Genomic DNA, 16,268 nt, shown 5'->3' on the forward strand with positions numbered 1-16,268 from the left:
AACATTATCTGGAACGGTCTCTTTTGCGATCAATCACTCGCCACAAAACAAACTCCTTTGCATTTGCAGGGTAGCTCTTCTTACGGGAAAATGGACTGCAATACTTTGGGTGCCCACCAAATGCAAAACCTCTCTTTCTGCATAACCTCATGATCTTTCAATTCCTGCCACCCAATAGCGTCACCTTCCCATTTGTTATCAGAGCTTGCATGCGTCCTTCGCCATTGATAAAGTAGGAGAGGAGACATGTTTGTGCAAAGCACCTTAAACGATATTTGCTTGAGGAAGCAGAATGCACCATCTTGATGAAAAATAATGATGAAGTATGGGAATATGGCCGTCATTGAATTGGTATCATTGGTATCAGACAAATTATGCAAACGATTGTGGAGAATTTGTTTACAGTGTGTTTGGATGCTAATCTTTTAAACATAAAATTTGATATTTGAAGTCCATTCATTCTTGAAGTGAATAATGAATAGCTGCCGAAATAAAATCAGTTTACTGTGCAAAATCACATTTGAAATTTACTATTTCAAATATCTGAACAAATGCAGTCGAGTACTTCTTCACATGAGCTCGAAAACTATTGCCTAGACAGAAATTGCAGCATAACATTTGCAAACTAATTAATAAGATGCCAATCTGAACCAAGATGAAATCCATTCTTAAAAGCATGGCTACGAAGAAATCTATAAGCCTGAAATAAAGAAAAACAAAAAAACAAAACAAAACAAGACATTTTATATCAACAATCAGTTGACCTGTTATCAAATCTATTATGTGGATCATCAGTTTCTTGGTAAGAAAACCCTCAGGTTTTTTATTACACCAGAACAAATAATTAAACCTCATTACATCCCACACTGTACACATCCACACAATTTTGCATTTTTTTAACTGTCTAAATTTCATGATCCTATGCTTTCACTACCTACAGCCATATCTCCTGCAGCCTTTCCTATGCTGCTGCTTGCTGGTACAGTATCACATGCAGAACCACCACCATCGTTCATCACAGCACTGCTGCTGACTATAGCCGATGCCATATAACAGGAATTGGAACCAGAGACGTGCTCTTCTGTTTGTTTTAACCTATTCAAGGCATGACAATGTGGACAGTAGTACGTAATATATGGGAAATCCTCCTTTCTAGCAAGCCCTGTACAGACAATAATAGAAAATTACTTATGCCGCAACAATCTACAGAGAATTGACTGATTGTTTAGTAGTACTGTCTGGGCACCATATCCAGACTGAGAACATAAGAGGTGGAGAAAGGGCCCTGGAGGGAATTGGTGAAGGTTTGGGTCGGCCTAGAATGGGATCATCACTGCCCCAAATAATTTATGTGTAGGGGCATCCACAGAAAGATATGAACTCAAGTAATACTCACCATTGTGCATGTAACAGTTGCCACATATAAGTGCGTAGGACTGTGTTGGATCCTCACCAACTAGCAATGCAGCAATTCGGGCAATCCATCCCCCATCATAAGTAGTTGATCCTTTGTGGTGATGCTCAACAACAATCGGCTGCCTATGATCTGGAATTCCAGGAACTTCTGCCCCCTGATTGGTTGGCATTTCTTCAGTGGAATGTCGCAATACAGTGCTCCCTGTATTACTGGATCGGGTGTGCAATTGGTTTCTATTTCGAATTCCACTTGATTTCACAAATTCCACATCATTGCTCTTCCCTTTTGGCACACTTGGCTTAGATTCATCTCCAACATAAACCTTCAAGCCTGAGTCTGCACCCAGCTTAGATGCCAAGACAGTTGCAGCAGCAGCCTTTGCTGCTGGGTCAGGATCATATCTCTGCATTAAAATTTTTATAAGCATGTGATGCAGTTTCAGGGCTTATACAATACATTTGCAAAGATGCTCAATGGAGATGTATATACAACATCAATGCAGCACAAAGTACAAAAGCATCAAAGCTCCTCCACAAGCCTCAGCTCAAGATGTGACACAAGCATTTCAAACTCAAGTCATCACATGTATGATTGCATGGTTTATAAATACAAGAAAATAGGTTCTATCCAGAGAAAAATCTTGAATACCAATTCATTTTGAGTAAGTTACAGTAATATCCTGTGACGTTTGTCAATATTATGGAGATCTTTTTTAATGTTTGAAAAAAAATAAACTACCACCTCCCCTACAGTTAGTTGCCATATCACTTATGAGCCATCTGTGGGCTGACCGTGATCTATGACAAAAGAAATGATTCAGCACAACGAGAAAAAAAATCTTTAACCCTCAAACACCCAGGGGCAGATGAGACAAAAAAAGTATCACTCGAATTTGAAGACGGGTATCTCCAATGTTCAACTAAATCTTAGTTTCAATTTCTCTATTATTTCAATTTTCACCCCCTGTTTGGAACTCGAACAATACCAGAGAGAAAAGGAAATTACGAAAGAATTTTTAACCATATTCATGTCAAATATTTTGTAAATGGCCGAATGAATTGGCCTTGAGTTCTGTATATTATATATAGACTTTACAAGAATGCTAAACATGGAAAGTAAATAAGGTCTAGCATGATTCTAGCCCTATACAAGTAAACTATAATCTGTCAAGCGCTATACATGTAAACTAAATATATGCTAACTGTACAAAATAATGAATTGAAATATAAGGAAATAAATGTGGGCTGAAGTAAGGAAAGAAATCTTTTGCTTTGCCGTTTGTTGTTCCATTGACAGCCCCCCTCAAATTGATGCGGGTTGATCAACAAGCATCAATTCGCTACTTAGGAAGCAATGTCGATGGCGAGTGAGAGCCTTGGTGAAGATATCTGCAATTTGTAATTCATTGGAAATGTGTGGAAGAGTGATAACATGAGCTTCAAATGCTTCATGGATAGAGTGACAATTGACTTCAATAAGCTTCGTGCGCTCATGATAGACAGGATTGGTCATGAAATGGATAGCACTCATATTATCGGCATGTAGAGGTGTAGGATCGGTCTCGTAAAAATCTAGCTCAGCAAGCAAGCCTTGAAGCCAAATAATTTCAAAACAAGCAAAAGACATCGCCCGGCATTCAAATTCCGTCGATGACTTAGAAACTCTGTCTTGCTTCTTATTCTTCCAAGAGATCAATGCATCACCTAAGAACACACACCAGCCAATGATGGAGCGACGTGTATCCGCACAACCAACCCAATCAGCATCGCTATAAGCAGTAAGGCGAGTAGAATTGCCTAGAGAAAAGAATAAACCATGAACAAAAGTGCCCTAAACATAGCGTATGATCCTACAGACAGCAGCCAAATGAAGATGACGAGGAGTCTGAAGAAACTAACTGACTTGCTGTACAACAAAAGAAATGTCTGGTCTAGTAATGGTGAGATTGACAAGACTACCCACCAACTTCCGGTATAAACTGGGATCAGCAAGTAAATCAACCTCCTCTTTGCGAAGCTAGACATTTAATTCCATGGGAGTATCAACAGAAGTACCCTTCTGAAGGCCAGCTGTGGTCACCAAGTCACTAGCATACTTATGTTGATTGAGTGAAATACCGGAGGGACTACAAAACACCTCAAGACCAAGAAAATATATGAGAGACCCAAGATCTTTCATAAGAAAGGACTCTAAGAGATGAGTCTTGAACTAAGCAAGTAAAGCAGAATCAGAACCAGTAATCACAATATCATCAACATAAACCAAAAGAACAACAATACCCATGTCTGATTTCCGAAGAAACAATGAAGTGTCATAATTGCGCTATTTTAATGAAAATTGTAATAAAGTGGTGCGGAATTTATCGAACCAGACCCTTGGAGCTTGTTTGAGACCATAAATAAAGAGAACAACAAAGCTTACACACATGTGAAGTTGGAGCTTCTTTGAGACCATAAAGAGAACAACGAAGCTTACACACATGTGAAGTAGGAGAGGGAAACAAGCCCGGGGGTGGCTTCATATAAATACACTTTTTAAGATCCCCGTGAAGAAAAGCATTCTTGACATCCATCTGATGTAGTGGCCACTCACTGGAAGCAGCAATAGCCAAAATCGTATGAACAGTAGTCATCTTGGCCACAGGAGCAAAGGTTTCTTCATAATTGACACCATATTCCTAATCATTTCCAAGTGCAACAAGACGAGCTTTGTAACAATCCAGACTCCCATCAGATCAGACCTTGACTGAGTAAACCCATTTACAACCCAAAGGAACAGTGGTGGGAGGACAGGGCTCAATGTCCCATTGTAATTGGCCTCTAGAGCGGCAATTTCTTCCTGCATAGCTTGACAATCATGCTTGTCAACGTGTGAGTAGGAAGTGGGAATATCTAAATTGGACAATGCAGCAGTAAGTACTGAAACGGAGTTACCAAAACTTGAAGAGGGAAACACATACCTATCTGGGGGTACAAACACTCAAGAAGAGCGACATACCAAAGGCTCTGGAGGCGCTGCAATTGACTAAATCTGGAGCGTGGTAGGATCAAATATCGGATGAGCTACCGGAAGAGGCTATGGGCGGGGGCCCCTCATATACACAATACCTGGTTTAAAATGAGAACTAATTGGATGAGGATCCGAGAACTGCTCCTCAAAGGAGGGGAGAATCACAATAGGAGAGGAGGGTATAGAGGAAAGAGGAAAGAAATGTTGGTTTCAAAGAAAATAACATTCCTAGAAATGCGTGTACGATGTAATGTAGGATTGTAGCAAACAAATCCCTTTTGACACACATTGTATCCAAGAATGCACATCGAACAAATTGAGCAAATAATTTATGTCACTCATGAGGACGTAAATGAACAAAACATACACAACCAAAGGTACGGAGGTTATCGTAACTAGGTTGCAAATAAACGGAAATAGGGAGACTCCATGAGTAGGACTTGAGAAGGTAAACGATTAATCAAGTAAGAAGCGGTTTTCAAAGCCTCAACCCAAAACAAGGATGGAAAAGAGGATTCTAACAAGAGAGTACGGACCATATCTAGGAGACGACGATTTTTCCGTTCAGCTACTCCATTCTATTGGGGAGTAGCAGGACATGAACATTGATGAATAATGCCTTCAAAAGCGAAAAATTTCTGAAACTCAATAGACACATATTCACCACCAGAATCTGTGCATAATGTCTTAATAGAAGATGAAAATTGATTGTCAACATATGCTAAAAACTCAGTGAAAGTACAAAAAACCTCTGATTTAGAGAGAAGAAAGTAAACCCAAGTAAATCTGCTATGATCATCAATGAAATTCACATGGTATTTAAATTTTTCATGTGAACTAACCGGGTAAGGTCCCCAAACATCACTATGGATAAGCTCAAAACACTAAGAAGCTCTGCAAAGGGAAGGAAAGAGTTTTTCTTTTACCAAGTTTGCAAGAGGCACACTCAAAAGATAAAGAGAAACGTTCTTTATTACCAAGTAAACCAAATTGCAATACATGAGATAAAATCTGAGTATTGGGATGGCCTAAACAACGATGCAACACCATACTAAGATCTGAAACATTATTACAAGCAAAAGACTTAGTAGAAGAAACTGGAGAACGTGTTGGAACAGGAAAAATTAGTGGAAACAAGCGCCCCACTTTAGGTCCCTTCGCGATCGACTACCCCGTTACCTGGTCCTGCACAAAGCAACCATTACCAGAAAAATTAACAACACAATTATTAACTAATTAACCAACAAAAATGAGATTCATGAAAAGCTGAGGAGCAAGAAACACATTAGTGAACATAGAAGAGGCATTTTTGACAGCAGCTATTGGCAAAGAACTGCCATTGGCAGTCTGAATAGCAGATTGACTAGTCTAGGGCCGAACATGACACAAGGTAGTGGGATTATTCGTCATGTGATTCGAGGCACCCGAGTCCACATACCAGAGATCAGTAGAATTGTTACCTTGGAGCCCCATTGCTGATAATGCCGAAATTAGCATCTATTGCACCATTTCGGGTGTGCAATAATTCGCTGGAGGAGGTGCAAGAACCGAGAAGTCACCTGAAAGAGCCAGGAACCACAAACGTCACTGTGGGGGGTACACTAACAGAAGTCTGGAATGTCTAGGCCTGACAATTCTACGGGCGAATACGACATTCTTTGATAATGTAACCCTTCTTCTTGCAATAAGAGCAGATTTTCTTGGAACAATTAGCAACAACATGTCCAAATTCTTTTCAACAAAAACACTACAAAGTGCTAGAATGCGCAAGCAGTCCTCATCGTTGAGTAGCATAAGCCACAGGGACAAACCCAAAACTATCATGAGATTGTGCCAGAGTAACTTGAGTGCTAAGCCGTTGTTCTTCACGAAGTAACTCACCAAAACAAACATCTAGAGAAGGAACAGGAGAGCGATTTAGCAGAGACGAGGGAACAAATTCATACTCGGGGCTGAGTTTCATAAGAAACTGATTACGACGACTAGTCTTGTGAAGGTGTTGAATAATGGGAAGAGAAGCCACAGGAACATCCGCAATAACCAGATCAGAATATTCATTCCAAAAAGTCAGAAACACCGAATAATAGTCTTGGATGGAACGATTGTCATGTTGAAACATGGCAATTGCATGCTCTAACTGGAAAAAACAGGCACTTTATCTTGATGATATATTGTTTTAAAATAAGTCCACATGGATTGAGCAATGCGATAAGGTCACAAGTTGGGGACAATATGTGGCTCAATCGAGCCAAGAAGCCAAGACATAATCCGAGCATCAAGCACAACCCATGAAGGACAAGCTGCAGACTCCTTCGATTTATCAGGATTGGGTGCACAATCTGTGCCATCAATATGACCACAAAGAATTCAAACTGAAAAGCCCACATAAAATAATTGTTGCCCGTAAACTTGGCACACACAGGTGCATAGTCCATGCTAAATAATGGGGAAAATCAAGAAGCAGCAAAAAAAACAGACAGTGCCGAAAGAAATAGACCACCAGAAAATCTAGAAGCCCAAAATAAACAATGCAGATACAAAGAAAAACCAAGAACAACCTCCCTGCACTAAAAAATTAAATCATGAACCAAAATACTGCACTAAAAATTAAATCTTGAACCAAAAACCTGCTGTGCCGAGAAGATAAGTTCCAGAAACAGCAACAGAAAGTTGTTGCCTGCTTGCCGAGAGTCACAAACAGCAACATAAACTGGAGAAATAAGTGGCAAACCAGAAACTTGCTGTGCCTGCTTGCCAAAAGTCACAAGCCTGCTTGCCGAGAGTCACAAGCAGCAACAGAAACTGGAGAAATAAGTGGCAAACCAGAAACCTGTTGTGCCTGCTTGCCAAAAGTCACAAACAGCAACAGAAAACTGTTGCCTGCCTGCTGAGAATCACAAGGACATAAACTGGAGGAATAAATGGCAACCCAGAAACTGCTGTGCCGACAACCACGCAGCCACAGAAGTACCGAAAGAACAGAGAAAAAATTCCAAAAGAGAAAACAAAACCTTAACAGCCACGAAACCGAGAAGACAAAAAATCGAAGGGGAAAAAAAACTTAGCAGTCGGTTGGCTCTGATACCATGTCAAATATGTTGTGAATGGCCAAATGAATTGGCCTTGAGTTCTTTATATTATATATAGACTTTACAAGAATGTCATACATGGAAAGTAAATAAGGTTTAGCATGATTCTAGCCCTATACAAGTAAACTATAATCTGTCAAGCCCTATACATGTAAACTAAATATATGCTAACTATACAAAATAATGAATTGAAATATAAGGAAATAAATGTGGGCTGAAGTAAGAAAAGAAATCTTTTGCTTTGCTGTTTGCTGTTCCATTGACAATTCAAACAAAATTTTCATTAGTAGTATTTGGTATAGAGAGAAAATGTAATGGAAAATGAGTTCTGTTTTTATTTTCTTTTCCTTTCCCCAACCAAAATCCTTGATCCAAACAGACCCCGAATATTTTAGTGGCAAATTAATCAGTTATTCTTGCTTTAACCTTTGTATGAGAATTAGCTTTCACACCTGAATGAGCTGTTGCGTAATGTAGTAGTTGGTCTTCTCTTTAAGTTCATCAATTTTTGCTTGCCTTTCAGCCCGAAGCCTTTCCAAAGTTTTCTGGTCCTTCTGATCACCTATATGGCAGCATTAAAAAAACACATCACTTCTAATTCTAATTTAAATACCCATACAGTTATGTTCCAACAAGAGATTGAAGGCAAGACACACAAACCCGTGCAACAAGGCATCAAGAAACAGGTGGCACCCTTTACTAAATCACATCATCTGATTGAAACTCCACATTCTAATAGCCATGTAAGCTTTGCGTTTTGCAAAGTAAGTTCTCTATGAAGAGAACATAAAATCTCGAAAAAGAAAGATATTACTACAAGAATTACGAACATAAAAACAATAATTAGAATAAAAACTTACATTACAAAATTCAACACAAAAGTTTAGCTTTCAACCTATGAGTGAGTGACATAAAATATGGAGGATTTCTTCTGTTTCTTTTTTAATAGAGAAGAAAAAAATGACAAAGGGTGGAAGGCAACCTGTCAAGAGTAAATAAGAGAGAGAGAGAGAGAGAGAGGAACCAAAAATACATTAAAAACTATATGATTATTCTAATCATGGTCTTAGAAAATGGTTGTCATAACTTTGTAACACTATTACAACATTTTCAGAGTTTACTGCCACAGTTAAACTTAGTCCCTCGATTCACAACTTATAACCAAGGTCTTAAATTTCGATTTCAACTCAAATTTCAAAGCTCCAAAAGAACGGAAATTTCAATGGAAATTTCGATTTCGATGTCAATTTCAATTTCGATTTGAAAAAATAACAGAAACTAGTAGAAAAGCATGGAATTCTTTGTGAAACTTTAGAAATGGCTAACAAATATAATAATATAAGTTTTAAGACTAATATATTACAAATTAGATACATCTATACTTTGTATAGGGTGGAAAAGTTGTGAAATAGTAGGTGTATCAAACATGTTTGTAAGATAATGTACATTAAACAGATTCAGCTAATGCAAATGAAATTCATAATTCATTTAAATATTATTTATTATACAAATATTGATAATTTAGACATGAATGGTTAAATAAAATATTACTATAAGTTTATTTTTTCATATAATTTCAAAAGCACTTGTGGTAACCTTTTGTTTCAATAAAATAAATTAAAAGAGAAATTTCACTTCACTCTTGAATCTCTCGATTGAATTTCGACGAAATTTCATTGTGTAGTCAAAATTTCAACAAATTTCGCTAAAATTTTGAGGTTTCGATAAATTTCAGATGATTCATTGAGATTTCGACGGAAATTATGCAAAACAGAAATCGACTACCATTTCGATTTCGAGGGTAACAGAAATCGGAAATTTCGACAATTTCGTGGAAATTTAAGACCGTGCTTATAACTATCATGGAGCCGATATGGGCATTACGCCCTCATAAAAAGCTTGGCAGCATCTAAGGGTCCATTTAGTTCACGGGATCTTTCAAAATTCCCTAGAATGTGTCCATGGTATCCCATTCCCACATTTTTGTTTTGGCGTCAGAAAATGGCATGGCAATAATCTCACATCCGACAAAACAAGGCACATAGGAATCCCATTCCCATTGGAATCCTTTTTTGGGACAATTTGGTTGGTTAAACGTCAATGCCCCCTACAACACAGTGTTATTACACAAACACAAACTATTATTATATTTATAATAAAAACTATTATAACTTTTTGGATAAATTATAATATTAAAAATAGTGAGCAATGAAAATGAAATAATAATATCACAACAATAACAAACCAAGCCTTAAGATCCACAAGGTAGGGTCGGCTAAATGAATCTTTTTCCGCCAATTTACATGATCATAGACAATTTTTCCCAACAAATTAGGGCTATTAATCTTTACACACTATGTCATTCTAGGTTATTTTAGATCTACACCTATCCCTTCTAATGCCCCTCATAGTAACTTGCTCACTCATCTTCACCTGGTACAATATCTAACCTATGTTGCAAATGCCCAAACCACCAGAGTCGTCCCTTCCTTACCTTTTATAGGAGCTACTCCTAACATACCATGCATATGTTCATTCCTTAATTTATCTTTTAACATTATACCACTCATCCACCTTAGCACTCTCATCTTGACAACTTTTACTTTTTGAATATGTTGTTTCTTAGTCACCCAACATTCTAATCCATATAATATAGTTGGTCTAGGCCTCCTATAGAACTTCCCTTTTAATTTTATGAGTATTCTAGAGTCATGCAACACACTTGAAAGACTTCTCCATTTTATCCAACCTACTCCAACTCAATGCCTTACATCTTCTTAAACTTCTCTTTCAGCTTAATAATAGATCTAAGATATCAAAATCTACTACTGTTATTGATTTCTTGACCATCAAGTCTTCCCTTTTCTCCAATCTTACTCCTACTAAAACTGAAATTACATTTCATATATAATGTCTTATTTCCACATATTCTAAAACCTCTTGATTCTAAAGCTTCTCTCTATAATTTTAACTTAAATTCTATTCTACCCGTACTTTCACCAATCAAGACTATCATCTACAAACAACATACACCAAGGAACCTCATTTTGAATATTTCTAATAAGTTCACCCATCACTAGAGCAAAAATATTAGCGCTCAAAGAAGATCCTTGATGTACACCTATTGTAATTCAAAATTCATCAGCCTCTCCACCTGTATCCTAACTCTAGTCATTACTCCACTGTACATGTTTATAATGACATTAACATACCAACTAAATACACCCTTTTTTTCCTAAAATCTTCCATAGAACTTCCCAAGGTACCCTATCATATGTTTATTCTAAGTCAATGAAAACCATATGCAAGTCCCTTTTTTTTTCTCTAAACTTTCCATTAATTTTCTCAAAAGATATATAACTTTAGTTGTCGATCTATCAGACATAAAACCAAATTGATTTTTTTAAACCCTCATTTCTAACCTTAAGCTTTATTCAACTACGCTTTCCTATAATTCCATTGTATGACTCATAAGTTTTAATTTCACAATAGTTATTACAATTTTCAATATCTACCTTATTTTTGTAAAGGAATTAAAGTGTTTTTCCTCTATTCATCTGGCATTTTCCTTTTTTATAATTGTATAAATAAATTAGTTAACCATATAATTTCATTATCACATAAGCATCCCAAACCTCAATTGGGGTCAAAGCTCAAACACTCAAAATAAATATTATAAAAAGAAGATAAAAAACCAAAGCATCTTAATGTCTCATCAATCCAAGATTCTAAGAATCTTAACTATCAAAGGGAACTATCAAAGTCCTCGTCATCGAAGTCATCGTTTTCATACATCAGCGCATCTATAGTACGGCACCTTCCAGTTTAAAATTGTCCCACTCCCCCTACAATAACATTGTCTTCTTCAGTGGTTTGCCTTGGATGCCTATATATTCAATGAAATTATAGTTTTTTTTATATACAGAAGAGAGAGAGAGTACATGGGAAAACAAAAGACAAAAGGGAAGAACAAGATATCCTCCAAGAGACGAGAAGAAAACAATACAAAAATCTCAAGAAACAAATAATTACTGTTGAATAATTGGGTAAAATGGAAGTTTTAATCACAAGGATAGGTCTCTCCTTCTATTTATAATATATATCAAAATACATTCCAATGACCATAATACCCTTACAACTTTTTTTCTTGTACAATTTTGCTCCTGCATCAGACAGGAAATACATACAACAGAAAATGGGAAATTAGAGTGTGTTTAATCAAAATCACTCTCCACTAGACAGCAGAAGACCATTCCAATTGGCCAGTCTTCTTTCAAATTTTTCAATGGTTGGATCCCTAACTCTTCTTCCCCTATACCTACACACAAGGCACAACACTCAAGTAAAAATGACAGATCCTAAACAGCCCCAAAAATCCACACTAAGTTACTGCCATTCTTATCCTACACAATATACAAAAGGAGTTTATACTTCATTAATCCAAATATATTTTATGGATAATCCAAGAATGGACTCATTGTCTATTTAAAAATGAGAGGATCAAATACAGAAGTTTAGAATGATTAATACTTCAATAACTAACTCCTTTTTCAGGATAGAAAAAGAACATCGTCAATTAGAAGACAAGAACATCCAATAATAAGGATAAGAAATCTTCAAAATGAGAAAGAAAGAATACAATCAAGACAACAAAACCCTCCAGTCTCATTTTCAAAACATATACCGTTAATAACAGCCTGCACTAAACACCCAAGGAGATGCCAAATACTGAATCCTGTTTCAAAGCAAACTTGAAGGCAGCTTCATCTCATTAAAAATTCGTGATTTTTTCTCCAATCAGATATCCCACATAACTGCAAAGAGAACCAACTTCCACAAAGTGGCAGCAGCCTTCCCCTTCTAAAACCCAATAAAAGAAACAAAACTCATCCACTGTCTACTGACACACCCATTCCTCTCCAAATAAACCAAACAACCTACACCACATGGCCCAAGAAAATGGACACTGCAGAAATAGATTAGGCACTGTCTCTGAACTGTTAACCACAAGACAAACAGATCTGGGAACAATGACAATTCTTTCTATACCAAAAGAAGATAAATCTACTAGGAAAGGAACAACATACAAAATGTGGAACATGAAATCCACTCAATAAAAGAATGGAAAAAATACAACAAAAACAATAAATCAAAACGCCAAATCAGACTAACAAACCCAACCAATCCCTTTGGATATCAAAAGACCACAGTCCTTTAAAACAACCAGCAGAAGAACACCTACGCAAGGCAAATAATGGATCTTCTCCTGTAACAAATATAAGCTCAGATTTTTCCCCCAAAAAATATACAAGCACTTCGTTCAAGCCATAAACCCCAAAAAACTGCAAAAACCACACAAATCCACGAAGCATGTGCATCCTTCCTTTTACCAAAACCAGAAAATGAAGTGACTAGCAAATCCTAAACTGACTCCAGACAAACCCAATTTCCTCCCCAAAGACCAAAAATCTTGTTCCATATATTCCAAGCAAACAACCAGTGCAGGAGCAAATGACATGTTATTCATAACTCTTAATGGTTATTTTAGTCTTTTAGTATTATTATGAAGTGCGTTGGTGTTATGTTAATTAGTGAGAGTGAGTTACGGTGCTATGCTCATTAGAATGTACTTGATTTGTATTATAAATAGAGGAAGAGACCTATCGTTGAGTTTGGCCATTCATTTAATCAAAATTTCAACAATAACCATCAAGACAAAAGGCACAGATATCAAGGGAAAGTGACATTGAAGGTCTCATATGCTGCATCAGATTGTTGGTGTCAACCCCACTAAGGATCACCAACCAAATAAAAGCCTTTATATTTGAGGAAACTTTGGCCTTCCGAATAATTTGAAGAGTGAGAAGGAAATACTAGCATTAATCAAGTAACCAAAAAAGGATTTGCAAGAATAAACCCTCGAAGAATCTAAAGACCAAGAACGACTACCTACCCTAAAGGAAAAAGAGCAATTCCCTAATATCATCAACAATGATGACAACTCCACTAGGACCCTATCATTAAGAGTTCTTCGTAAATTGAAATCCCAAGCAAAAGAATGACTATGAGAAATCAAAAAGACAGATATAACCACATCATGTCCCAACCTCAACGATAAAGCAAGGAAAAGAATTCGACAAAGCAACAGTATCACCACCAAGATGTCTTCCCCCAAAACGAACTTGAGGCCACCCAATACAAAATTAGAATGAGGAACAAAGAGCAGGCACATTTGAGAAATACACTTTGACGGGCTTCCTCGAAAACATCTAATTCCTAAATTAGCATCTAGCCCATTCACACGCAATCCAAAATTTACTTTCAATGACTTAAGAGAAAGGACTCCAACTTACCAATTTAGCCAAAACAGCAGCATTTCCAGACACCAACTCACCAAAACGCAAACCCCCCCTTCAACCTAAACCTGCAAACACTATCTGAACAAGATGATCACTTTTATCCACAACCATAGACCAAAGGAAATCGTGCATGATCTTCCCACTGAAATCCAAATCCAAACTTGAATAAGAGTGAGTAAGCGTCTACCTGCGTTTGCCCATGATCTTCTCAATTTTTCACTGTCTATGCCCACCAAAATCCAAACTTGAATAAGAGTAAGCGTCTCTCATGATCCTCTCAATGTCTCTGCCTTCGTTTGCCCAAGGACAAAGGGAGTTCATCTCTGCTCGTAGTCGAGAAGAATGCTATTCAACAAATGGGCGAGGTTATCAGAAGAGGCCCTTTTGTGGTTCGTCAAAGGGTTGTCAATTTTTGGACAGATGGAGAGGGATTTCAAAGTTTTCGCAAGGGTATTACAAACTATTGGTTGTCAATTAGGTGGACAAAGGTGGGAAAGTTTCTAAAGTTAGGGTTGGGCAAGAATCGTAGGAGGTTTTCTATGTTCATTCCTAGTGGCACAAAAGGTAAGGGACAGCGAAGCTTTGCAAATGTTTTCTATGACCTGGCAAAGGAGATACAAAAAAACATGGGTGAAATAGTTGTACAAGGCAAGCCACATTTCATATAGTGGAGGCAAGTCATGCTAGAAGGTAATATAGATGGAGGCGAGGGTCACAATCATCAAGCCCTCTCTGGAGGTCAAGTTATGGTGGTCAAATAGGAATATAGGTGTTGTACATGTGGTGGTGTGGTTCAGTTGAACAAGCCTGAGCTTCCGAAGTCAGCAGGAGTTGTCGTCAATTAGCCAGAAATCACAATTGTTCGATCAGAAAAGAATGTCCACAAAGTCCAGGAATCTAGGGTTTCAGAAGGAGTGTGGAAGCTAGTAGAGGCAGCTAGGGTTGTGCTTGGGGAAGATGAGAAAAAAGAATATTGGGCCAAGAAGCTTTGTTTTCATCTTGGACCTGGGCCAAAAATTTGCAAAAGGAGCAGTTTCTTTTTTAACTGAGTTGGGCCAACTTATTGAACAAGCCCATTGTCTTGGTAGAAAGGAATTGGGTCATCCTTTGGAAACAAAGGAGGTTTCTTCTGAGTTGGGTCATTCTCAGATGGACTATTCATTTAAATAGGCCCATTGTCTGAATAATGTAGACTAGGCCCAAGAGGCTGGTTTAAAAGTTCAAGGAAAGTACTCAATTAGCACCCAAGAGGTTCCTTCCAATAAAGTTTCAAAAGACCAAAGATGTTTGGCTGGGATGGTTGGGAATGATGGATCAAAAAGAGACCACTTGCGTGAAGCTGTTACGAAAGGATCCTCTCTGCTTAAGTAGCTGTTATGAGAAGTTGGAAGTCAGGTTGAGGAAGATCAAAAGTTTTTCAAACCTTGAATTCTCCCATTAATCGGTGTAGGCATACAAGGAACATAACAAGTAGGCTCTCTTCCAAGTAGATTCTGGGTGCAAAACCATACCATGCTATGTTTAGCGTCAAAACAGATTAAACAAATTAGCCAAGAGGGCTTGCCATATTAATCAAAAAGAAGCAACAATACTGAAAGGGTTAAAGAGAAAGAAGCAATGAAGGAAAGTCTTGTTCCAAACAATTCTAGAGTTTTGGTCGATGATTGTGTTATGGAGCAAGAGGATGTTGCAACAAAGGTTTACAATGGAGATGGTGTTTTGGGAAGGACTGATGCCTCAGACCTTCAGGCAAAAAGATTTAATCCTTTGTTTAGTTTGCAGAATGAAATTGAAGTATGAAAGGAATTGAGGGAGGAATAAAATCAAGGTGGGAATCAAGTTTGGTTAGTTACATCAAATGACTGTAGGAATCAAGTTTCAATTTCTTTCCAACATTTGGTATTCTTCAATGGCTTTTATAACAAAATGAAAAATAAGTCATTTTTTTATTAAAAATCCCTAATGCATAATCATTTAATTTTATCTTAGTATTTTTTATTTTATAATAGTGATTTTTATTAGTTTTAATATTATTTTTTTATTGTTGTTGTTATTATTTTTTTTATTTTTATAGTAATTATTATCCTTGAAATAATTATTATTATTATTATTATTTTTTCTTTTTTTATTATTATTGTTCTTGTTGTTATTATTATTTTACAATAATAAATATTTTTTTATTGCAGTTAGTATTATTAGTTGTTATTATTTTTGTTATTTTTATAATAAAAATTATCCTTAAAATAATTATTATTATTTTGTCCTTTTACTATTGATATTTTTCTTATTGTTATTATTATTATTATTAATAATTATTGTTTTAGTTATAATAAATATTATTATTAGTTGTTATTATTGATATTGTAATTATTATTAGTTGCTATTGTTTTTATA

General features: G+C 36.7%; 1 protein-coding gene and 1 long non-coding RNA gene across 4 annotated transcripts in view; both read right to left on the reverse strand.

Moving 5' to 3' along the window:
* Window positions 1–726: 726 nt before the first annotated feature.
* Window positions 727–16,268, reverse strand: part of LOC131160381 (uncharacterized protein At2g24330-like) — a 42,559-nt gene continuing 27,017 nt past the window's right edge. For all 3 annotated transcript variants that reach the window (XM_058116013.1, XM_058116015.1, XM_058116014.1), the window contains 3 exons: window positions 7,968–8,077; window positions 1,397–1,820; window positions 727–1,162 (listed from right to left, as the gene is read on the reverse strand). In XM_058116013.1, the coding sequence (XP_057971996.1) occupies window positions 912–1,162; window positions 1,397–1,820; window positions 7,968–8,077 (785 nt within the window). In that variant the 3' untranslated portion in view covers window positions 727–911. The remainder of the gene's footprint in view (window positions 1,163–1,396; window positions 1,821–7,967; window positions 8,078–16,268) is intronic.
* On the reverse strand, window positions 5,383–7,130 carry LOC131160382 (uncharacterized). The gene is made up of 2 exons (XR_009138019.1): window positions 5,887–7,130; window positions 5,383–5,611 (listed from the first exon to the last, which is right to left on the reverse strand). It is a non-coding gene; the product is annotated as an uncharacterized LOC131160382 (long non-coding RNA).

This window comes from Malania oleifera, chromosome 7, assembly GCF_029873635.1.
Source record: "Malania oleifera isolate guangnan ecotype guangnan chromosome 7, ASM2987363v1, whole genome shotgun sequence".
NCBI lineage: Eukaryota > Viridiplantae > Streptophyta > Magnoliopsida > Santalales > Ximeniaceae > Malania > Malania oleifera.